Source organism: Oreochromis aureus, linkage group 6, assembly GCF_013358895.1.
Source record: "Oreochromis aureus strain Israel breed Guangdong linkage group 6, ZZ_aureus, whole genome shotgun sequence".
Taxonomy (NCBI): domain Eukaryota; kingdom Metazoa; phylum Chordata; class Actinopteri; order Cichliformes; family Cichlidae; genus Oreochromis; species Oreochromis aureus.
The window spans coordinates 23,191,426-23,212,150 of NC_052947.1; the positions used below are offsets into that span (position 1 = coordinate 23,191,426).

General features: G+C 43.4%; 1 protein-coding gene across 1 annotated transcript in view; it reads right to left on the reverse strand.

The window, feature by feature from the left end:
• The window catches only part of pcdh7a (protocadherin 7a), a 40,409-nt gene extending 20,255 nt beyond the window's left edge, over window positions 1-20,154 (reverse strand). Inside the window, exons 1-4 of the mRNA XM_031747050.2 lie at window positions 19,818-20,154; window positions 17,713-19,666; window positions 14,336-15,512; window positions 8,543-9,322 (exon numbers count right to left, since the gene is read on the reverse strand). Of these exons, the coding sequence (XP_031602910.1) occupies window positions 8,543-9,322; window positions 14,336-15,512; window positions 17,713-19,136 (3,381 nt within the window). The 5' untranslated portion in view covers window positions 19,137-19,666; window positions 19,818-20,154. The remainder of the gene's footprint in view (window positions 1-8,542; window positions 9,323-14,335; window positions 15,513-17,712; window positions 19,667-19,817) is intronic.
• Window positions 20,155-20,725: the final 571 nt, after the last annotated feature.

Here is a 20,725-nt window from a genome sequence, read left to right on the forward strand (position 1 = left end):
GGAAGTGTGTCTGCGCGTTTACGTGGGTGTCTCACTTCTCTGGTTTATTCCTGACATGAACAGGCAAGTGGGACTCAACAAGGATCGAACACACACACATAGTGTATACGCTCACACATGCACTGGGAGAGGTTTGGGTCAGTGGTATAATATGGAGAAATGCTGCAGGCAGAGGCATGCCCACTCAGATTTATGTAACTTTTTCATTAGGGCAGGTAGAAAGCTCTCATCTCTTTCCCTTTCCCTGTCTCTCCCTCTCTCTCTGACACACACACACACACACACACACACACACACACACACACACACACACACACACACACACACACACACACACACACACACACACACACACACACCAAAATAGCCTGGAGAGTCTGAGCTGGCTTTCCTCTCAGAGTGAACCTCCTTCCCTCCTCTCTTCTTCTACTTCTAACCCTAGACCCATATACCTCATTTCTATCTTTTTCAGTCCATCTCCTCCTTGCCTGTACTCCCCCCATCAGCTTTCCACCCCTAGGCAATACCTAAGAACGCATTTTCATTTTGTAGCTTCACATCTCCCTCCACCACTCACTGAAGCATTGCCTGTTCTCCCACTCACCTTATTTCTCTTCATCTACCTACCCAAATCTCCTACAACCACCCACCCCACACCGCCACCACTATACCCCCCCAAGTTAGTGGTACTAACCAGGAATTTCTTTTCTACTCTTTCATTTATTCTCCTCCTCTTCTACAGTCTTCATCTCGATCTTCCGATTTATCTGTCTTCCACCAGCAATTCTAAACAGATGGCTACACGTAGCCTGGAGCAAAAACATTGGCTTTGGACTACAGCACTACCAGGGCCAGTCTTTTGCACTCACGCAAGATCTAATAAGCTGATATCCGGCGAGAAATGTGCTCTGATTCGCCAGTGGCAAAAATGCATAAACCATATTGCACAGTGCAGATATTCACACCTTAGGCTTGTTCCTTGGTAGCATGCTTAATTTTATCCAATCCCCCCCAAAAATGAAAAGCAAAGATTAAAGCTGATTTTAACTACGGTCTAAAAACAGGCGAAAAAGAGGGAGCAGGAAATGGAGAGGGTTGTTAAGAGTCATTTGTAAAATTTAAAGAAACCATTAAGTGTTATAAAAAAAAGAAAGTTTGGAACCATTAAAAACACGTTTTAAAAAAGATGGATCCAGATGGAGAGTGATGAAAAGAGATGAAACCACTTAGGGAGAACAAAGAGATCAATCAAGAGAAAGACAGACGGAGGAAGATGTAATTGTGCGTGTGTGTGAGTGAGTGTGTGTGTGTGTGTGAGAGAGACATTGGGGATGGAAGATTGGAAAGACACACTTTTTTTATTGGACGACTTACACAGCGCTGAGTTCTAAAGCAAATATCGCAGGCGCCTGCTCTGTACAATAAAATAATAAGTGTTTATAAGCACATTCCAGTGAGGAGATTTTTGTCACCTTGGTTTTGTAAGTTTGTAGGTTGAAGCGTAGATCTGTTACCATCACTTTTGAGAGTATGTACTGTATGTAGACATCTTTTTTTTTAAGACTCATAATTAGACATTTATCTTTATATTCCAATACTTTAACTCATATGAGCATTCACTTGGTTTGCTTTAAGTCTGATTGTGATTTAAGTAAAAAAGCACTTTTTCTTTATGTGTGTTTGCAGACCTCTCATTGGATAGGTGTTTGATGATTCGTAAGTTGTTTCCTCTATAGATGTCTTAAGTTCAAAACCCAGTTTCAGCATATTTTAACAAAAGGACGCTGATATTGTGTCAGTCCACTCTACATAATAAAATCAGTCAGTCACTTACTGCCCACCGAGCTGTCACCTGGAACATCGACTGGCAAAGATGAACCAATTTTAATCAAGTTGACTCACCCTAGATTGATTCAGTTTGAGTTTATCCAATCCGACTTGATTCCACACAATCTGAATTATTCAATTTAGCTGCGCTGGGCTCAGTCCAGTTCAGTTCAATTCAAAATCCATTCAAGCCAATTTAATTCAGCTCAACTCAATACCACTTAATGCACTGAAGATTCTTTTGTGTAGGTGGATAAAACCAGTCATAGGGCTACTAAGCTGTCTCGAATCCCTGTCTAGTGTGAGAAAGAGTGCTTTTGTTTAGCAATATTGGGTAAAATTGCTCAACCCACAGACAGCCATTAAGGTAATGCTGGAAGGCAGATGAGCTGAATGCCGAGCTGTACAATGCGGAGCAGAGTCTTCAAGAAGCAAATAAAAGGAAGCATCGCAGTGAGGGGCTTGCTATGTAGGTCTTTGTGTGTGCTCAAATGTGTGTCTATGTCAGGGAGTTAAGAGAGAGTGTTTGTGAGCCTCCGCGGATGTGTGTGATTCTAGGAGGCAGAGTGTGCATGTGATTCCGATCCAGAGGGAATGGAAGAAGAAACTGATGTAAGAGATGGAAAACTTTCCTATCCACTTGTGTGTCATCATATTCTTATCAGACTTCATTTGCTTGCAGTGAAAAAGTGTGTATGCATAAGGATCTGGGAGGGTGTGTAATTATGTGCTATTATGTACACACAAAAGTGTTTCGGTGGGCACGTCTGTGTGTGTTAAAATCATAATTTTGACAGTGCCTGCCACATGTATCCCTGCTTCAGCTTGCCTGCGTGAGTGCATGTATCTGCTGGAAAGACATTCCCACATTCTTGCCATTTCCACAGAGAAGTTGAAACAAAAGCTGAAGGGAGGAGTTGTTAACACGGTAACATTATCAGCTGAACAGCCTGTCTGTATTATCTTGTGTGGTAAACAGCTGAGACAGACAAGGGACTTCTAATCACATTCCAGCTCTGGTTGACCTTGATGTGTAAGGAAACAGACAATTTGTCTCCTTTTGCCTCCCGCAACCTCCCTCCCTCTGATTCTCTCCTTGCTTTGTCTTTCTCTGGCTGCACTTAGGCTGCCACACATGGAAATGCACATGCTGTCTTTGTGGCTTTAATTCAATGAATCCTAAAAATAATCTCAACCTTTAGCATCGCCTGCTGCCCTTTACTTTTTACGTTCACATTCTTATCTTGAGTCAAAGCGTTTTAAAGAGTATGGGTGACCAAAACATCACTTTAAAAACCTCATCTTCATCCCACTGAGGACATTTGGACTGCACCTTGTCTACGCTGGCTACATTGTGAAAGCAGCATGCCAGCCCAGCAGCAGTAGCAGCTGCAGTTCTCAATCATTTTGTGTTCAGGTGGAGCGCCGCTGTGCAATCTGAAAAGTTTCGGCAGCAGTCACGGCCCAATACACTCTACATAGTCCCGGAGAAAATAGCAGAAAAACAGGTGTGAAATGGCAGCTTCGAAATGAGACCAAAACAGTTCTTGTGCAGATGCAGCCTGCAGTGCTTTCACATTTACCATTTTTCAGGAATTTGAAACCAAATCTGGTCCTCAAGCCAAGGCTTTCTCCCTGTATTACGAAGTTATATTTGTGGAAGTGTGTGCAATGCAGCTGAAGATTTGTTTTGTCAGATTCACTCAAAAATGAATTTAGTTTCTTTGTGTTAAATTTATATCAATGTAGCTGTTCTAACAACAGAGGAGTTCAAACAGATGGTTAGCTCAAAATCTGTGATTGTAGATATGTCTATACTATGTACAGCACTACACTGTAAACAGTGAAATGAATAAATAAAAAGATGAAGAAAAAAATAAAGGATTATTTTGTCCAGTGACCTTAAAAAACATGACATTTATGTGTTATTTATATATCAAAATCTGCTTGTTTAGGTTGCCTATATCTAAAACATAAAAGTTGAATGGAATAGCTAACAAACAAGTATTCTTTCAATTTCAGCTGAAGCTTCTAAATCTTAAACTGAAGGTGTGATGAATGCTTTTGCACTTTCATTCAACTGTGGCTCTTCATCCCAAGAGCCCACAAAGTACTGCTGAATGGCAGGTCAACAAAACTGTCAATAAAAGGGAAATTTGTGTTTCTCGATGTTTACAAATGTCAGTTTGTTTGTGAGTTTTAATAATGGACCTTCAGTGCACTTTCAGACATAGACTATTTATGTTCGTACAATCTCGATCAAGCGGAAAATCAATGTTTACAGGGTAAGCAAGTGTTCTAACTCTACAGCCAAGCACCTAAGAGGGGAGACTGTGATGGTCAAGCCTTTCTTAGTCTCCTTCCATCATTTAAACCTCTCTCACTCTGTCTCATTTCATTCAGTCTGGCTCGTGTTTCCTCTCTCAAGTCCACTGCCTCTAACCCCAGCACCGTGCCCTCCCCTCGTGCTTTGCTGCCAGGTCAGCAGATCAGTTTCAGTCTGGCTCAATGGGTGATCCCCACTTTGGTTACCTTGTCCTTCTCACCTCCCACTTACCTCCACCTCCTCATCTCTCCATCTACTCGCCCCTTGAGCATATGGCTGGCTGAGTGGCCTGAACTCGTCGTGACTTTAATAAATACCTCAGTGTGCTGGTATCATCATGACAAGGGTCATGGGATGGTTACAGTGTGCGCATTCGTGTGTGTAACAAAGCGACAGGGAGGGGACAGTGTGTGTGTGTGTGTGTGTGTTTCTGTTTGTTTCTGGATGACAGTACCTTCACCTCTACGACCCAAATGCACGCTGCATGTTATCACAGGGGGCGTATGTGCGGATGCATTCATGTGGCATGCATGAATCTGAGTCTGTGACAGAGGCTCATCATATTTAATCCTGGAGGGATTTTGCTGAAATGAAAAGCTGCTTTTCAATTTTATAATCCAGTAGACCTAATCTCTCCACCCACACCCGTCCATACAGTCCAATTAGATTGACAAGACTGGCCGGATGAGTCCTGTTCACCACAAACTCACCTCCAGAGCCTACCCTTGCTGTGCCAAAACAAGTGCCCCGTGTTGTGAGAGTCTAACAGTGACCTTCACCAAGTGTTGCAGAAATGTGCAGTGCGCAAAAAACTGCGCCGTCAACCCACCTGTTTCCACTGCAGTCTTGGCCTTGTTAACAGGGCATTGATTGGACTTGGACTGAATGTGTGTGCATGGGTTTAAGATGATGTGTGACTGGTTCGATTCAGCCTTTGTGGCACCGAGCTCTCGCCCGCCCCCGCACACCCGCTGGGTTCAGCAAGAGAGAAAGTGCACACTACAGTAAAAGAAGTCGCACTAGCGAAAATGCTGAGTCGATTTATTCTCGGAGGTCAGTGTGGCGCATGGAAGATGCAAGGGTACCAGCGACGGGGTGTTCAGATTTATAGCCTGGCATATGGCAAAGAAAGTTGGAGACTGAGTGAGAGGGAGTGAGAGTTAAAAGGGGAGAAAAGTGAAAAAGTGAAAAGTGCAAAGCTCTCTTTCAGATTAAGTTACACTCTGCAAAAAGGATGAAAACCAAAGAAAACTGGAACATAACTGTTAAGTTTGATAACCTTTAATTGTGGGTGACTGAGAACAACAGACAGGAGGAACCTTGTTGTGATGAATTGTGCATTTTGTGTGTGTGTGGTGGAGTTAAAGGGTGGAACGAGGCCACTTTGCCCATATTGACTGCAGTGCCATGTGACTGCTGTGATCATTAATGTGTCCTGATGCCAACGGGTATCCTGATGACCCACATCTCAGCAGTCCACTCTCAGTCTCTGGCTGCCACCCAAACCAGACCTGTCTCTTTCTCTCTCTCCCTTCTCTTCTATCTTTACTCCCCGCTTTCCCTACCTCTCTTTTCTTGGAGAAACATACTCCTATCGTCTTTCTTACAATTTGTCCACTGCAGGTGTAAAAGTGAAGTTGCAAGGAGTAGAGGTGGCGAGGGTAAACAAGTCTAAATACGTGGGCTCAACCAACCTCCAAAGCGCTGGATAGCACGTAAGAGAGGTGAAGGAGAGAGTGCAGGCAGGGTGGAGTGGGTGGAGATAAGTGTCAGGGATGATTTGTGACCGAAAGATAGTAGCAAGAGTGAAAGGGGAAGGTGTTAGTGAGAGCTGCTATGATGCATGGTTTGGAGACTGACAAAATGACAGGAGGCCAAGCTGGAGGTGGCAGAGTTGAAGATGTTAAGATGTGACCAGGATGGACAAGGTTAGAAATGAGTATATCAGGGGGATAGCATGGGCTGACCATTTTGGAGACAAAGTCTGAGGCTGAGATGCTCTCGACATGTGCAGAGGAGGGATAGTAGGTATGTTGGGGAAAGGATGTTGAATATGGAGCTCCTGGGCAGGAGGAAAAGAGGAAAAAGACAGACAAGATTCATGGATATAGTGGACAAGGAAATTCAGGTGGTCGGCGTGACAGAGGAGGATGTTAGAGACAGGGTGAGATGGAGGCAGGTGATCAACTGTGGCGAGCAAGAAGAAGAAGAAGAAGAAGAAGTTTGGTACTGAAGCTCTATAATTTTTCTATTACTGACTTAGACCCCCCCCCCCCCCAAACACAAACACACACCTGTACACACACACTTTTTGTGGAAATTAGTTAAATATCTAGTCATTTAGATCACATTTCTGTTTTTTCACCATTTTTTCCCTCACCATTTCCATCCGTATACAGATATCTTTCCCACTCTCTCTCTCCCTACTCCTCAGTGAACAATTTACATAAAAACAATCCAACACTATTAACTGAGCTGTCTTGTCATCTTGTTTCCTCTTTGATGCAATCTTGCACTTTATTCATGATGCCCACTCTTTTATTGCTTGCTTTTTTTCACTTATTGTTTCCCCCCCCCCTATTTGGAGCATCCGAGTTGGTCTGATGATGTGCTGACTTCAAATGAACAGCTTTTAATATTTTCACTGACCCAGTAAAGTAGCTTTGAAATGCAGAGGTTCTGCCCCATCTCGTTTACTCCATCTTTTTCCCCCTCCTAACCTTCTGTAATTCTCACCCACTCCTGATCTAATTCTATTCCAATTTCTGTTGGCATCGCAAATCCTACATCTGGCACATGCACACCACCTATTACTCCCAGAGTCTATCTCTCACTTGCACTCATGTATAAAATGCATATGCCTTCATGGAATAAACAGTACCGCAAGCAAAGTGACAGGCACCCACAAACAAAAACCTGCTCATGTCACTAAACTGTTTGAGTTAACAAATTTTGACATGTAAGCGAAACCAAGTCACGCATGAGCGCCCGAAATCTTAGCCAGCACACACACACACACTGTGTATGAAACCACTGGGTGTTGGATTTTTTGGGGGTCGGCTTGGGTGGGGAGGGGGCAAACCTCACTGCAGCATGGGAGTTAATTACCACATCCGATCAATAATTCATTACTCTGTCAGTTTGTGTGTCTGGGTGAGTCTCTCTCTGCTCTGGCATGTTTTGAGTGCACATAAGCATGAACACCAAACTCTCCCAGTAAGCATTTTCTTTCCCTGGGAATGGCAGATTAAGAGGATTGAATCCGTAATGGATTAACCTCTGCAGTTTGTGTGCGTATGCATATGTGTGAGTGTTCCTGTGTGTGTGTGTGCATGTGTGCGCTCGCACTGAGCGGGATCAGAGAGCCCATGTATGAACTGATTAGCCTAAGAAGCTGCTCTCCTTCCCTTTTAATGACCACATCAGCACTTTTCTCACCACGTGGAGGATAAATGTAGAGTTGTCTGTCAAGGAAATGAGATGCCGCCTCTTTAAGAAGGGTTAGCTGTCACTCAAATATCACTCGTGGGCGCACTCCCTACGGAGTCCGGAGACCCTGCTGTGTCAGTGTGCCCGTGATGATAGATAGTGACTGTGTCTGTGTATTTGTGAGCGTGTATACGTGTGTGGGTGGAGGGGTGAGTGACCATCTCTATGGTGCATTTATTTATCAGCAGGAATTCAGCTTTTAACTGCAGCGCTTGGATTGAACACCAAAGCCATTGCATCCATTAACTATATGACTGATATTGTTTATGGGATAAACATATATGCTAAATGGAAGAAAGATAACAGCTTGACAAGGGAAACAGAAACACAAAATGACCAATTACCCTGCTGGAAGCAACTATTCACCCACACCCCTCTCTGTTTTTACTCCGACTGATCTCCTCAGGGGTTCATACACACGGTGTCACATACACACACGTGTGCGTGCGCACATATACACACAATCATGCACATTCACGTACTCTTTGGCTACAGTATGAGCTTGATGTATGTGCCCTGTAGTAGATCTTGCTAAACAGAGGGCCGATGTTTGACATGGAGCGAATGCGTCTGACAGCAGGCTACCGTCATACTGCTCATAGGCTTAGTATGCTGACACAGACACACAAAAGTACGTAAGTGTACACACACACACACACACACACTGACAGCTATTTTGTGGAGATAAAATGGTGTTTAGACATCAGCGACAGGGTGTGCAGTACAGTATGTCAGCAGATGTGTGAATAAGAAGACATGAAGCCAGGGATGAAAAGGAGGAGATCAGGAGCCACAGAGCGGACAAAGAGACAAAGAGACAGAAAGAGCTGACTGAGATTTTTTAAGACAGAGTTATAAAGAGGGACCAGTCAAAAGAATATTCTTATCCAGAGCGCCTACCTGTTTGCTGTACTTGTTTCCAGTCTGGCAGCCGTACTCTGAGCACTGGTCAGATCCCAGGGACATGGCATCTGCATTGCCACTGCCTCCACTACTGCTGCTGCTGGAACCAGCACTTCCCACACACCCACCACTGCCTACAAAGGTGTTAGAGGGAGGCAGCTCCTGGACTGCCTGGTGTTTCTTTCCCTCTGCTGGAGGTGAGTGAGGCTGAAGATTCACTGCGGGGAGGGGCGAGCTGGATTTGTAGTGCCGGGCCAGATCTGGGCTTGACTGATGCCTCCTTCCACCGCCCATCCGCGGGCTTCCAGGGTCACCATCCACAGCACAGTAACGAGCTGCCAGGCGCTCACTAGCACTGCTCAGATCCTCCTCATCATCATCATTGGCATGGCGACGCAGCCCATTGACTGTGACTATACCACTGTAGAGGGCTCTGTCTGACTTGCCTCCTCCAGGCCCATTGCCACTGCTTCCGCTGCGCTTGTCCCGCCGAGGTTTGCGTCCGCGATCTGATCCCCCACCCCGGCCAACCTGTGGCTGTGCCCCCGTGGGACCGAAGAAGTCTTCCTCTGGCTCCTTCTTGCCGGCCTCATAGCCATTCTTACCCTGAGCACCACACTGCCGAGCTGTGACTACCAGAAGAATAACCAAGATCACTGCTGCCGCTCCTGCCAGGACACCAATTGCTACACTGAGGCGCTGCTTGCCTAACGCACGCTCGCTGTCTGGGTCCCCTGCAATGTCTAGTGACAGCGGAGCCATCAGGCTTCGGGCCACCTGGGGAGGAAGGGAATAGGGAGAAAGATAAGATGCAAATGCAGAGTAAAGAAGGAAAAGGAATGCAGAGACAAACCATCAATAAAAAGTTCAGAGCAGCAACTGTAAAAAGAAGACACAGTGGGGGTGAGCCACAGAGAAACATCAAACAGCATCGTCATCTTAATTACACTGTGTTTTAGTGTGAGAGCTCTCCATTATTCCCAGACACATAGGGTGTCACTAAATATATAATTGCTCTTGCTTCCCAGTTGCAGCATTTCAAGTTGTGCCTGCAATTCTTCACTTGTGATCTCGCATCTTCTGCAGTGGTAGAGAAAAAATCTGGGATTATGCTGTTTAAAGCTGATTAAAAGAATAAAATGAAACTTTAGACATTGAGCTCATGGGCAGTTAGGAATGGGAAAAGTAGGAAAAAGAGTCAGTAAATGTGAAAATAAATCCAAGAGACACATTATGAATACACCCTCTGAATGCAAACTCATCTACTGTCTCATCAATGAACAATGTCCCTATTGTAAATGAAAGCGTAGGCATGGATTTTTTAAGGATTTGGTATCACAATTTTTGCACTGCGAATTGGACAGTTAGACAAATAAGGGGGCTACTGTAAATATGTGAGCTCTGTGGAATCGTCTTTAGAGCCATTTTTTTCCACACTTTAAGGTCTCAAGTTTGTTCTGTTTAGCATAATGGTTTTGTTACAAGGTAAATCCACGCTAATCCATTTCAATATACAGCATATTGCACATATTTTGTCTCTGGGCTTAAGATAGATCTAACAATTATCTTCCTTTATGAACACATATACAGGACTGAAGCTCAGACATGCTCTGAGCTTGTACACTAATAAAAGGATCATTATAAGAAAGTGGGTTATGCTGAAACACAAACACAGCCATTAGTGGATATGGAGCCTTGCTCGACAGGAGACAATGAGGCTGTGGTGTTCTGGTCTGCACAGCCCTGCTGATAATATGGGGTAGACTCATGAATTTAAATACGGCTAATCAATACAAACCAGCTTTGTAGGCAGAATCATTATTTAGATGCACTACAAATTTAGACAGATATGAGCACAGTGATATCTATTCGTGCACCTACACATGCCCGCAGAGAGTGTAAGCTGTTAGAGAGACAACTCATTCAGCAATCCCGACACCTTGTCACAGAGCTCAACGACAATTTCTTTGACCCATCTAGGCAAAAAACTACTGACTCATGTAATTCCTGCCGCCTGCTGCTTAAGAATGTTAGATAATAAAGTATGCAAGGATGAATGGGAGAAAGAGAAGTTAAATATGAGCCCTCATGGCTTCAGATGGCTCAATAAAAAAATATGGCATAACCTGCAGTGTTAGTAATACTGCAGAAAATTCTGCTCATACAGCTGCACTGTGCAACTTGCTCATTGTACTACAAAAGGCATATAAGGCTTACTTATACAGAGGCATTCCTTTTGTTATCCATGAGCTAAGAATAAGCCTGGCAGTGTTGTAGTTCGTTGTTTTATCCCCATCTATCAGGGTTAAGTTTCATTGTTTTTCACTGAGTTGTGTTGGTTCTATTCCAGTATTCTGCTTCCACTGCAGAGGGCCTCTCTGCCAGGCTCCGCTCTCCCATCAGCCCCACTGTTCTTTTGCCTGCAGTATTCCTTTCCATTCTCATTCTACTGGGCGTCTCTGGCATAGCACATCCCCTGCACTGTCTGCTGTATTGTGCGTGCAGAACAAAGAGAACATTGCGATGGTGTGTCATATGTACAGATACCACTATGTGATGGTGCAGCCACCAAGTCTGTGTGTGTTTGAGTGCTCACACAGGCATATGTGATGGCAAAAAACATGAAATGGTGCAAGGTGTATGCTTGTGAATCAACTCCTCTGTGTCTGTGTGCGTGTGTGTGCATGTGAGGAGATGAGACAGCCCATGTATTGTCATCCAAGTGCAGATATGCATGCTGTATGCAGGTATGGGTACAGCATACCTGCACTAGAACACTAGATGCCCCAAGTGTTCAGCAGTATGAGCTGCCAACTCTACCCCTACATTTGAATTCAACCTTGTGACGCATCCCAAAATCCCAGAGGAATCTTCCATTCTGCTGCATGAGCTTTATTCTAGCTGGACCTAACATTAGCATCTATCTGTTCTACTCTCCAAGGATTCAGTTATCAGCATGTCACTGCAGATACTGATGCATCCAGACAAGGAGTGCACACAACTGGCCGATACTTGGAAAGTACTCAATCCTGGCTGGGGCTCAATAAATTCACACCACAGAATAGCAACAGAAAGCTCTTTTTCTGCTTTTTAAAAAATCTTACATTTTTAAGATTAAAAAAAATATATACATATATATATATGTATGAACTGAGATAAAATACAATTGGTCAGAATGTGAAAATGAACTTCACAGTAGATCACACTTTTGATGTAACTTGAGGGTTCCCAAATGCCAGTCATGTCTAAAATCTCACAACTAAATTCTTTCTTCTTTCACCTCAAACTCTGCAGAATGATATTCCAGATAATTATCCAACATGTGGCTCTCGCAGTAATGTTGGACAGAAAAGACTGGGGTAATTTTCTGCCGCGGTGCTACTGCAGCAGCAGCCGTTTTCGTTCCCTAATTGCATCTGGCATCCATCCACCACTCAGTTTGACTTCATTATGAGATGGAGGTATTCTCTCTTCAATGACTTCTACTCAATTACTCCTTCAAGTTCCTCCTTACAGTCACACTAAACTATGCATATTGTAATCACAGACAGCTTTTATATCAGCTTGGATATATTACACCCTATTGTTTGATTCAGTGGCACGGTCATTTAGGCATACTGCAGCTAATTTTTCCTGCCCTGCTATTGTTTCATCACTTACCTCATGATCTTTTTAAATTCTCATCTTTTTGATTTCCTGTTTTTTTTAAATATATTTTTATTTTTCAGTGTTGAATGCATAAGGTGTTCTGTTTACTCCCTTGTGATAAAGTCATTCACCCTCTGTCTGCACTCATTTGTTTGACTTTGTTCGAAAAGATATCTGGATGCCAAATTGTCTCCACATGAGGTGAGTCAAAACTTTCAAGCTGAGAGAATACAGGATGTTTTTCCCTTGCTAAAACACAACATTTAGCTTTAAGTGTGGTTCAATACAAGGATTTAGATTACTCAGAGGGCATGTTAAGCACAGTTTTACTGTAGTTGCTATGCAACTGTCTAAAATAGCTATACTAACATAACAGAAAATTAGAAATTAGTTAAAGTTTACATTTCTCAGTTGGCAATCATATATATTCTCCAACTGTCTCATTTTTAATCATCTTCCCACCCAGGGAAGCAATACACTACAACAAACATAGATCGAGGTAGAGTCTGCAAAAGGTGCACCTGCATTATAAAGTGGCTCTTACAGATTCAGCTAACATTTTGCAAATGTTAGGTAGAGTTCAGTGAAACTTTTTATGTTGTGCATATTGACCTAAACATTTTTTTGCTTTGTTATATGTGTGCCTCTTACTACTCTTACTGTTCACCTCACTACCTCACTACTATTTATAGGTTAAACCTTATAAATCATGATACATGGACAGCTGAAGACCTTTTCCTCAGAGAAAATCTAACAATCTGTTCCTGCCCAAGTTTCAAGTGGGGGGCGAAACCACAAGTTCAGTACAAACACTGTAACCACAAGGCCACTGAACCAATTTAATTAATTAAGTGCCAGTACCAATTTCCACACCAGAGATAAAGTTTCAGTAATTATTACCTGCCAGCATTTATAACTCAATTGAACATTTTTAAAGCGTAATGGGAAGTTCATTTGATTAATATGGAGGCAGAGGAGAAAGAAAGATTTCCACCAGTATAGCATAAGCTAAATTTGAACTCATACTGTTGTAGTTATTTTTGGTATCTCGGTAATGTCTTTGAGTCTAGTCAATTACCTCTGCACCTCCGTGTGGCTCTTTCAAGCCAACTCTGATCTTGCTGTGAAGTCTTCTGTTTCAGAAAACCACACAGATTTATTATATATTAAAGATTCTCTTTATTCTCCCAGTAAACATTACTCCTTTACAATTTGAAGTGGTTTACTTTACCTAATCTCTGCCCGTGTCTTTTTTCTTCATGGTGTGCTTCAAAACACAATGCAAACTCTATACCTCATTAATATTCAAGTCTATAGTTAAGAGACACGGCTCTGGAATAACTTCTATTCAAATGTATGAACATACTTCAACCTATTCTGTATCACAAGGCCAAAACTGGGACAGGGCCATCTCTCTCTCGCTGGCTCTCTAACATACTTACCTCTAATGCTCTCTCTCTCTCAAACACACTCTTTTCCTCTCCTCTCTCTCTCTCACTCTTCCTCTCTCTATTACACACACACACACACACACACACACACACACACACACACACACACACACACACACACACACACACACACACACACACACACACACACACACACACACACACACACACACCTAATGCTTTCAGCTCTGAGTTCAATGTACCATAAAAGGAGAACCACTTCAGTAATAACAGTTATTTTAACCACACACGCATTATAACAATGCATGCTGGACAAAGAACACACTCCAGTAGGCTCCAAACTACAAAGAAGCTGGCATTGCCAGTACCCTTCAAATGAGAAATGGGCTTCTTTATCTGGGGCAAATATAAGCACATTTTTCCCCAAAAAACTGTCTGAAAATTACACCATGCAGGCTGCAGAATCTCTGCATTTATTCATTCTGCAGCCACAGCTACAATCAGTCTCCTGCACTGTAATGTGTAGACATTGTGGCCATTTAAGTAGGCCCCGGGGCAATACCATCGCTGTCAATATTTGTTATCATTACCAACAGTGTGGAATTGTGGTTCACATTAACCAAAATGGGACAGTAGGTTTCATTAAATCTTGTACTTTGAGTTATTTAACTTTAATGTACTCTGTGGGAGAAATCAGTTAGCAAAAGACTGTATTAATACATGAAGTTACCTGTGCATCCACTAGCGAAGCATTAGCCAAGCTCTCATTAATGAAGACATGAACCAGTGCAGTGGCACAGAGAGAGGGGATGCCACTGTCATTCACTCGGACCACCAAACGATGTAGACCTCTGTGGCGCCGCTCCAGAGGCTCTGCCAGGGTGATCACTCCATTGGTGTGGCCAATCTCAAACAGTCGGAAGGGATTTCCTCCTACTAGAGAGTAGTGAAGATCAGCATTTGGGCCTGTGTCTGAGTCTATGGCTGTTACAGTTTTGACAATGGTGCGGGCACTGCTAGCAGGCGGTAGGAGGGTGTAGGACTCGTTGGCTGGAGAAGTAATTGCGGGGGCGTTGTCATTTTCGTCCGTCACAAAGAGCGAGACGGTGGCAGTAGCAGTTTTGCGAGGCTCACCTCCATCCACTGCCCGGACACGGAACGTGTAGGTGGAAAGCTTTTCACGGTCAAATGATGCAGAAGAGAAGATGGTTCCAGTGTTGTTCTCAATGGAGAACAACTCTTCATTCTCTTTTTTACCATCTTCTCCCTCTGATTTTTCTCCTGTCATCTTCTCATCAACTCCATCCATCTCTACAAAAAGACTTAGTTCTGCATTCTGACCTTCGTCAGCATCAGTCACAGTGACCATGCCGACTGGACTGTTGGCTAGCAGATTCTCCTTTACATAAAATGTGAAGATTTCCTGAACAAACTTTGGAGCGTTGTCATTGCGATCGGTCACCTGAACAACAACGCTGGCAGAGCCTTGTAAAGACGGGGTGCCTTTGTCCTTTGCAAAAACCCGTAGTTCATATCGCTCTCGCTGCTCACGGTCCAAAACTCCAGTGGTACGAATGTCTCCATTGTCTGCATCTATGTAAAATGGTCCATTAGTAGCAGGGTCGAGTGAGTAGGCAATTTCAGCATTCTTGCCACTGTCTGCATCTGTAGCTACAACAGTGACTACCCTTTCGCCAGGCGAGTTGTTCTCTGCAAAGTGGACCTCCACAACACTCTGGGCAAAGGTTGGAGCATGGTCATTGATATCTACAACTCGCACCATCAATGAGCTGTTGCTAGAGAGACTGGGGCTGCCAGAATCTACTGCCACAATTGTTACACTGTACTCTTTTGTGGCCTCGTAGTCCAGCAAGGCAGAAGTATGTAAGAAGTACTTTTTCTTGTTCCTGTAAAAAAAAAAAGAAAAAAAAAAAAAAAGAAACATGAATGCAATAGACATTTTACAGGGAAATGATATACGTCTGATCTCCAGTGGAGACAAATAATGATGTTTCTTATTAAACTGCGCTGGCACTGAGACACCAGGTGTTGCAGAAAGTTAAGTGGCTATTGTCTTGGTATTTTTATGGGAAATGTTCTATTATCATATCATACAAAATGTCACTTCTTTTGATTTTAGAAAGCCCAAGGTGACATCCTCAAAAGTCTTGTGTTCTCTCCAACAGGAAAAAAAAAGCATAGAGATACGTAGATCACAGTGATTAGAAACAAAAAAGACAAGCACTCAATTAAAAAGATGGGACTAAAGAATACCTTGTTCTTTTTTTTTTTTTGCCTGAAAATTAACATCTGCCGAATTATTTCACTTTTCTTTCAATCAGCTCTAATATTTGCTACTTTAATAATCATTGGATTTAAAAACATCTTCCAGGGTGACTGCAATAATCTGCGATGGGACACTAGCACTGGAGAAACTGTGATTGTGACATTTTAATTAAAACCATGTATCGATGTGGTGAAGACCTCTTATCGTTACCGCTTTGACAAATTTCTTTAGTCGAGGATAGCTTTACATTCAATAAAACCACTAACCTCATTGTACAGGTGTCTGGTACTAACAATAATATCCTAAGAAGGCTTTGTCTTTTTTTTCCCCTCACTCCTGCCATTCAATACCTTAAGGGAACATTCTTATAACTGACTGAAGTGCACTGACATCTGTAGTCAGCACTGCTGGAATAATATTATTTAAAAGTGCAAAACCCTTGACTATAATGAATATTTATGCGTTAAGTTTACAGATTGTAAGATAGCTTCACTACTTTGTAACTTTAGTGAATGAGTGACACTACTTGAACTAAGCTTAAGTGAAATTGGCATGGAAGAACACTTGAATTCTCTGTGAAAAACACATATATAGATGGATGTGTTGTTATCAGTGTTAGAATAAGCAGGTGTATATACATTTTCATATGCTGTATAATTCTGAATCGTGATAACAGTTCACACAGTTCAAGGTTTGTATAGTATATGGTATGTTGAGGAGATACCAGTGAGTGAGCCAAGAAGTAGCTTCACGTTAGTGTACAGTTTATGGAAACTGGGGGTTGACAAATTACAAAAGAAGAAGAAAAGCATCTTACTAAGCTGATAGGCTCCTTCTAGAACAACTTTTGTGTCTGAACAAGTGTCTGAAACCTTAATGGGGGGATTAAATATTGTTATTCAAAAAATATATATTCCCACATTTGATGTTTTGATAACAATGGTAGAGAGTCACGTCTTTGTATATGGTTCAAAATCTCCCATAGGTGTTGTGCTGGGTTGAGATGCGGTTACTACAAAGACCATATGAGTCATATCATTTTTATACTCATAAACCATTTAGTGACCCCTTGTGCCCTATGGATTAAGGCCATCAGTACAGAAATATTTCATCATGCAATAAAGGTGAGCACTCAGGACACCTTTGTATTGATTTTTAGAGACTCTTGCCTCTAAGGGAACAAACTGTTCCAGGAACTTGACCTCCATAGCATGACAGAGCCCACAGAATCTCTCCGTATAAGAATCAAGGGTTCAAGTTTCCCTCTGATTTTTCACACGTCTGTGGTTCTTCGATAACTGAATCAATCACTGTACAAGTGTTAATAAATAGCTACAAATTACTTGTATTTGATGGAATTTTAAAGTTGTATTGTTTGATGTATATGACCCTTTTCTTAATAAACAATGACCTCGCTGTTGTTTTTCAACTCTGTAATTTTGATTCAGGTGCTTAATGATACATAGACACATGTTATTTAACTAATATTCTATCTGTTTGTTAATGTTTTGTCCCCCACTCAAGTAAAGTTGTGTATCATATTGAACTTTTATTTGAAATGCCTCATTACTTCATAATTACCAAAGATAACTTACTATGTTGTGCTCCCTAAAAAATGTTCACCATGCTTTGGCAAGGACTTATTATTAGGATAGAGGTTCATTATCTAACAGTGTGTGCCCAAGTAACTTATTATCTAGTCTTTGATTCAGCGTTGTTCAGCAAATGCTTAACAATAAACACTTATCCTGGCACCTTTACTTTTAACTTTTCAGGATTTGGTGTACGTTATCACTGTTAAATGTTTTTGTTCATCTTACCTGTCAAAGGCGTCATCTGCAGGTAAGGGTGGGAGCACTGTTTCACCAGCTGGCTTGAGTGTGAATGGGACATCTCCTACTACTGTGCAAGTCACAGCTCCATTCTCTCCCTGGTCCCGGTCTGACACTTGGACCAGAGCTACTGGTGTGTCCACCAAGACGTTCTCTGGCACTAAAGAGGCTCCGTCTCGTACAGGGATCCGGCCAATTTTTCGGATCTCTACAACAGGAACGTTGTCATTTTCATCCCGAACAGCCAAAACTACTGTGGTTCGATCAGTGCGCGGAGGCTGGCCGCGGTCCCTGGCCATTACTGTGAACCTCAGTTGTGCCACTTCTTCTCTATCAATCCTGTGGAGAACACTCAGCCATCCAGTTGCTTCATCCAGCCTTAGGAGTCGCCTGACAGACTCAGTTGCAGCTCCAAAGACGTACTCCACTTGCCCATTGACTCCAATATCACGGTCTGAAGCTCTAACCTGGAGGACAGGTGTACCTGGAGGGGCATTTTCTGCCATTTCTGCTTCATATGTAGACCTCTCAAATTGTGGGCTGTTGTCATTCACGTCAGAGATGGAAACACGAAGCAGAGCTTGGGAGGAACGTGGTGGGTTCCCTCCATCTCTAACCCTCAGGACAAGCTCATATGAATCTTTTTGCTCACGGTCTAAGGTGCCTTTCACAATGAGCTGTGGCTGTTTTTCACCATCTGGTATATCTGCCACTTGCAGTTCAAACACACTGCTTCTAGCTCCTCCCCCATTATCTCCACTTCTACCCCTCCGGTCCCCAAGTCCATCTACTCTAGTAATGGGGTTTCCTCCTGCTGTGCGTCTTGATGAAGTTGACCCAGCCCCACCGTCCTGAATGAGCTCATAACGGTCAATGCCATTTCGCCCAAAATCTCTGTCTGTGGCAGTGGGAAGCAGGTAAAGGGTTCCAATGGGGCGATTCTCTTCAACTGAGAGCTGCAGCACAGGTGAGGGGAAGGAAGGTGTGTTGTCATTGATGTCTGTGATGACAACACGGCCTTCAAACAGGTCTACCCAGCTCTGCAGTGGTCCGATCACTGACACTTCAAAGTCCAGGAAACACTCATTTTCATCAAATATCATCTGGCACTGCGGGAGTTTCTCTCTGTCGATGCGCCGTGGGCCGGTTGTCAGCTCACCTGTCACATTGTCAATCTTGAAGTACTCTGAGCCGCTCTCCAGGGCGAAGGTGACATCCCCACTGCCTGTACCTGCTGTGAGGCCAAGGTCTGCGGCTACGTTGCCAATCTTGACGTCAGGTGGACCCTCCTCCGCCACCCGGTACCGGAGAGCTGAGTCGGCACCCGGTAGCTGAGTCAGCAGCTGCAGCACTAAGACCACGAGGCTGAGAACCTGCGCCGCGGAGGAGTGCACTGCACCAAGCCTCTGCATGGCTCTTTCTCTTTCTCTCACTTCACTCCTTCCCGCTCTGTCTGCCTCGTAGCTGCGACTCGTCTCTTCTTTATTTATGTTCTGGTGTACCTCACGGCGTGGGTGTTTGGTTTATCCTTTCTTACCCTTTCTCTAGCACTCTCTGTGGACTGCTGCCTGAGGTCCGGAGAAAAGCTTTCTGACTGTAGTTCACTTCAGTGGCACAGGCTCCTTTCTTCTGTTCTCCTCCTATACTCAGTGATTTTTATTTTCAAACTTCTATAGCAGCAGTGCTCTTATCTTGCTGGGCTGTTTAAGCCTCAGAGATATAAAAAAATCCATCCTGCTGCGAAAAATAAAACTAATTTATCAGAATTTGATTAATCCACTTTTCCTCACTTCTTTCTTTTCCCTCCGTAAACCGGAGAGCTATCCGGACAAGGGCGCTTATCAGTTTATAATGCTATTTGTAACTTCTTTTTATTCCAGTCACATTTGGGACAGAGGCTTTTCTCGCGTTTTTCACAGTTCGAAACTGCAATGCAGCACCACTACAGGAAAGAAAGAAAGAGAGAGAGTGAGAGAAAAAAAAAACAGCCTCTCAGCTCTCCGGATGGTCAAAATTTACTCAATCTTAGAAAAAGAATAAAAATCTGTTTGAAACAAGTCTCTGGGATCCTGCTAGACTGGATCTTTTCTTACCTTTAGATCCAGCTGCGTTTTCCTCTTTTTCCCGCAGTGGAGCAACGTGCCAAGCAGTCGGATTCCTTCACGCAAGTTATCTGGAGAGAGGAGTGTTTTGCAAGCCGACTTTCTGATCATGTGTTTTCTCATAAAATAGAAAAATCACAGCCTCTCTTGGTGGACTAAAAGGGGGGTATCCCGAGTGCAGCATCAATTTAGCATAATCCTGTGCAGCCCGTGTTCGGGATGGATGTCTCGGTGATGGACCGAGTGTAGATGCGTCTTTTTCCAAGAGTCCCGCATTCTCTCTCACTCCTCCACACGCGCCTCCTCCTCTGGCTTTTTTTCCTCTCACCTGCACTGCTCGGGACTGCTGCTGCCTCCGGTCTCCAGCAATGCTGCAGTCTCTCTCTCTCTCTCTCTCTCTCTCTCTCTCTCTCTCTCTCTCTCTCTTCGCTACTGCAACATTTTTCCCCATTCGCGTAACTCGATCGCTGAGCTGTAACGGGAGAGGCAGCAGAGGCGGTGTTGGGTCGCTGTGTGTGTATGTCGGTTACTGGGGACACACCTCACCCCCCTTCCTGTCATATAGGAAGATTAAATGGCTTGGTGTCTGGGCTGCTGACAGCTCCTGGTGGGGAAATATCTTTATTCACGTATTCATACAAAGGACAAGAGAGACGGATAGAAAAGAGAGTGATCTGGCTCTAATACAAGTCAGCCCAGCGCTCAGTCATATTTCTGCTGGTGCAGCTCTTTTGCAGAGGCAAGTGTAGAGGGCTTCATTCATTCTTTTCTGAAAGAGGCAGAAATTGACACAGCCTTTGCGCTCTCACGTAATGGGAAATTGTTGTAATATTTATAGTTGCACGGCATGCGCAAACAGTAACCTATAGTATACCTTTCACAAAGCACCACTGCAACCA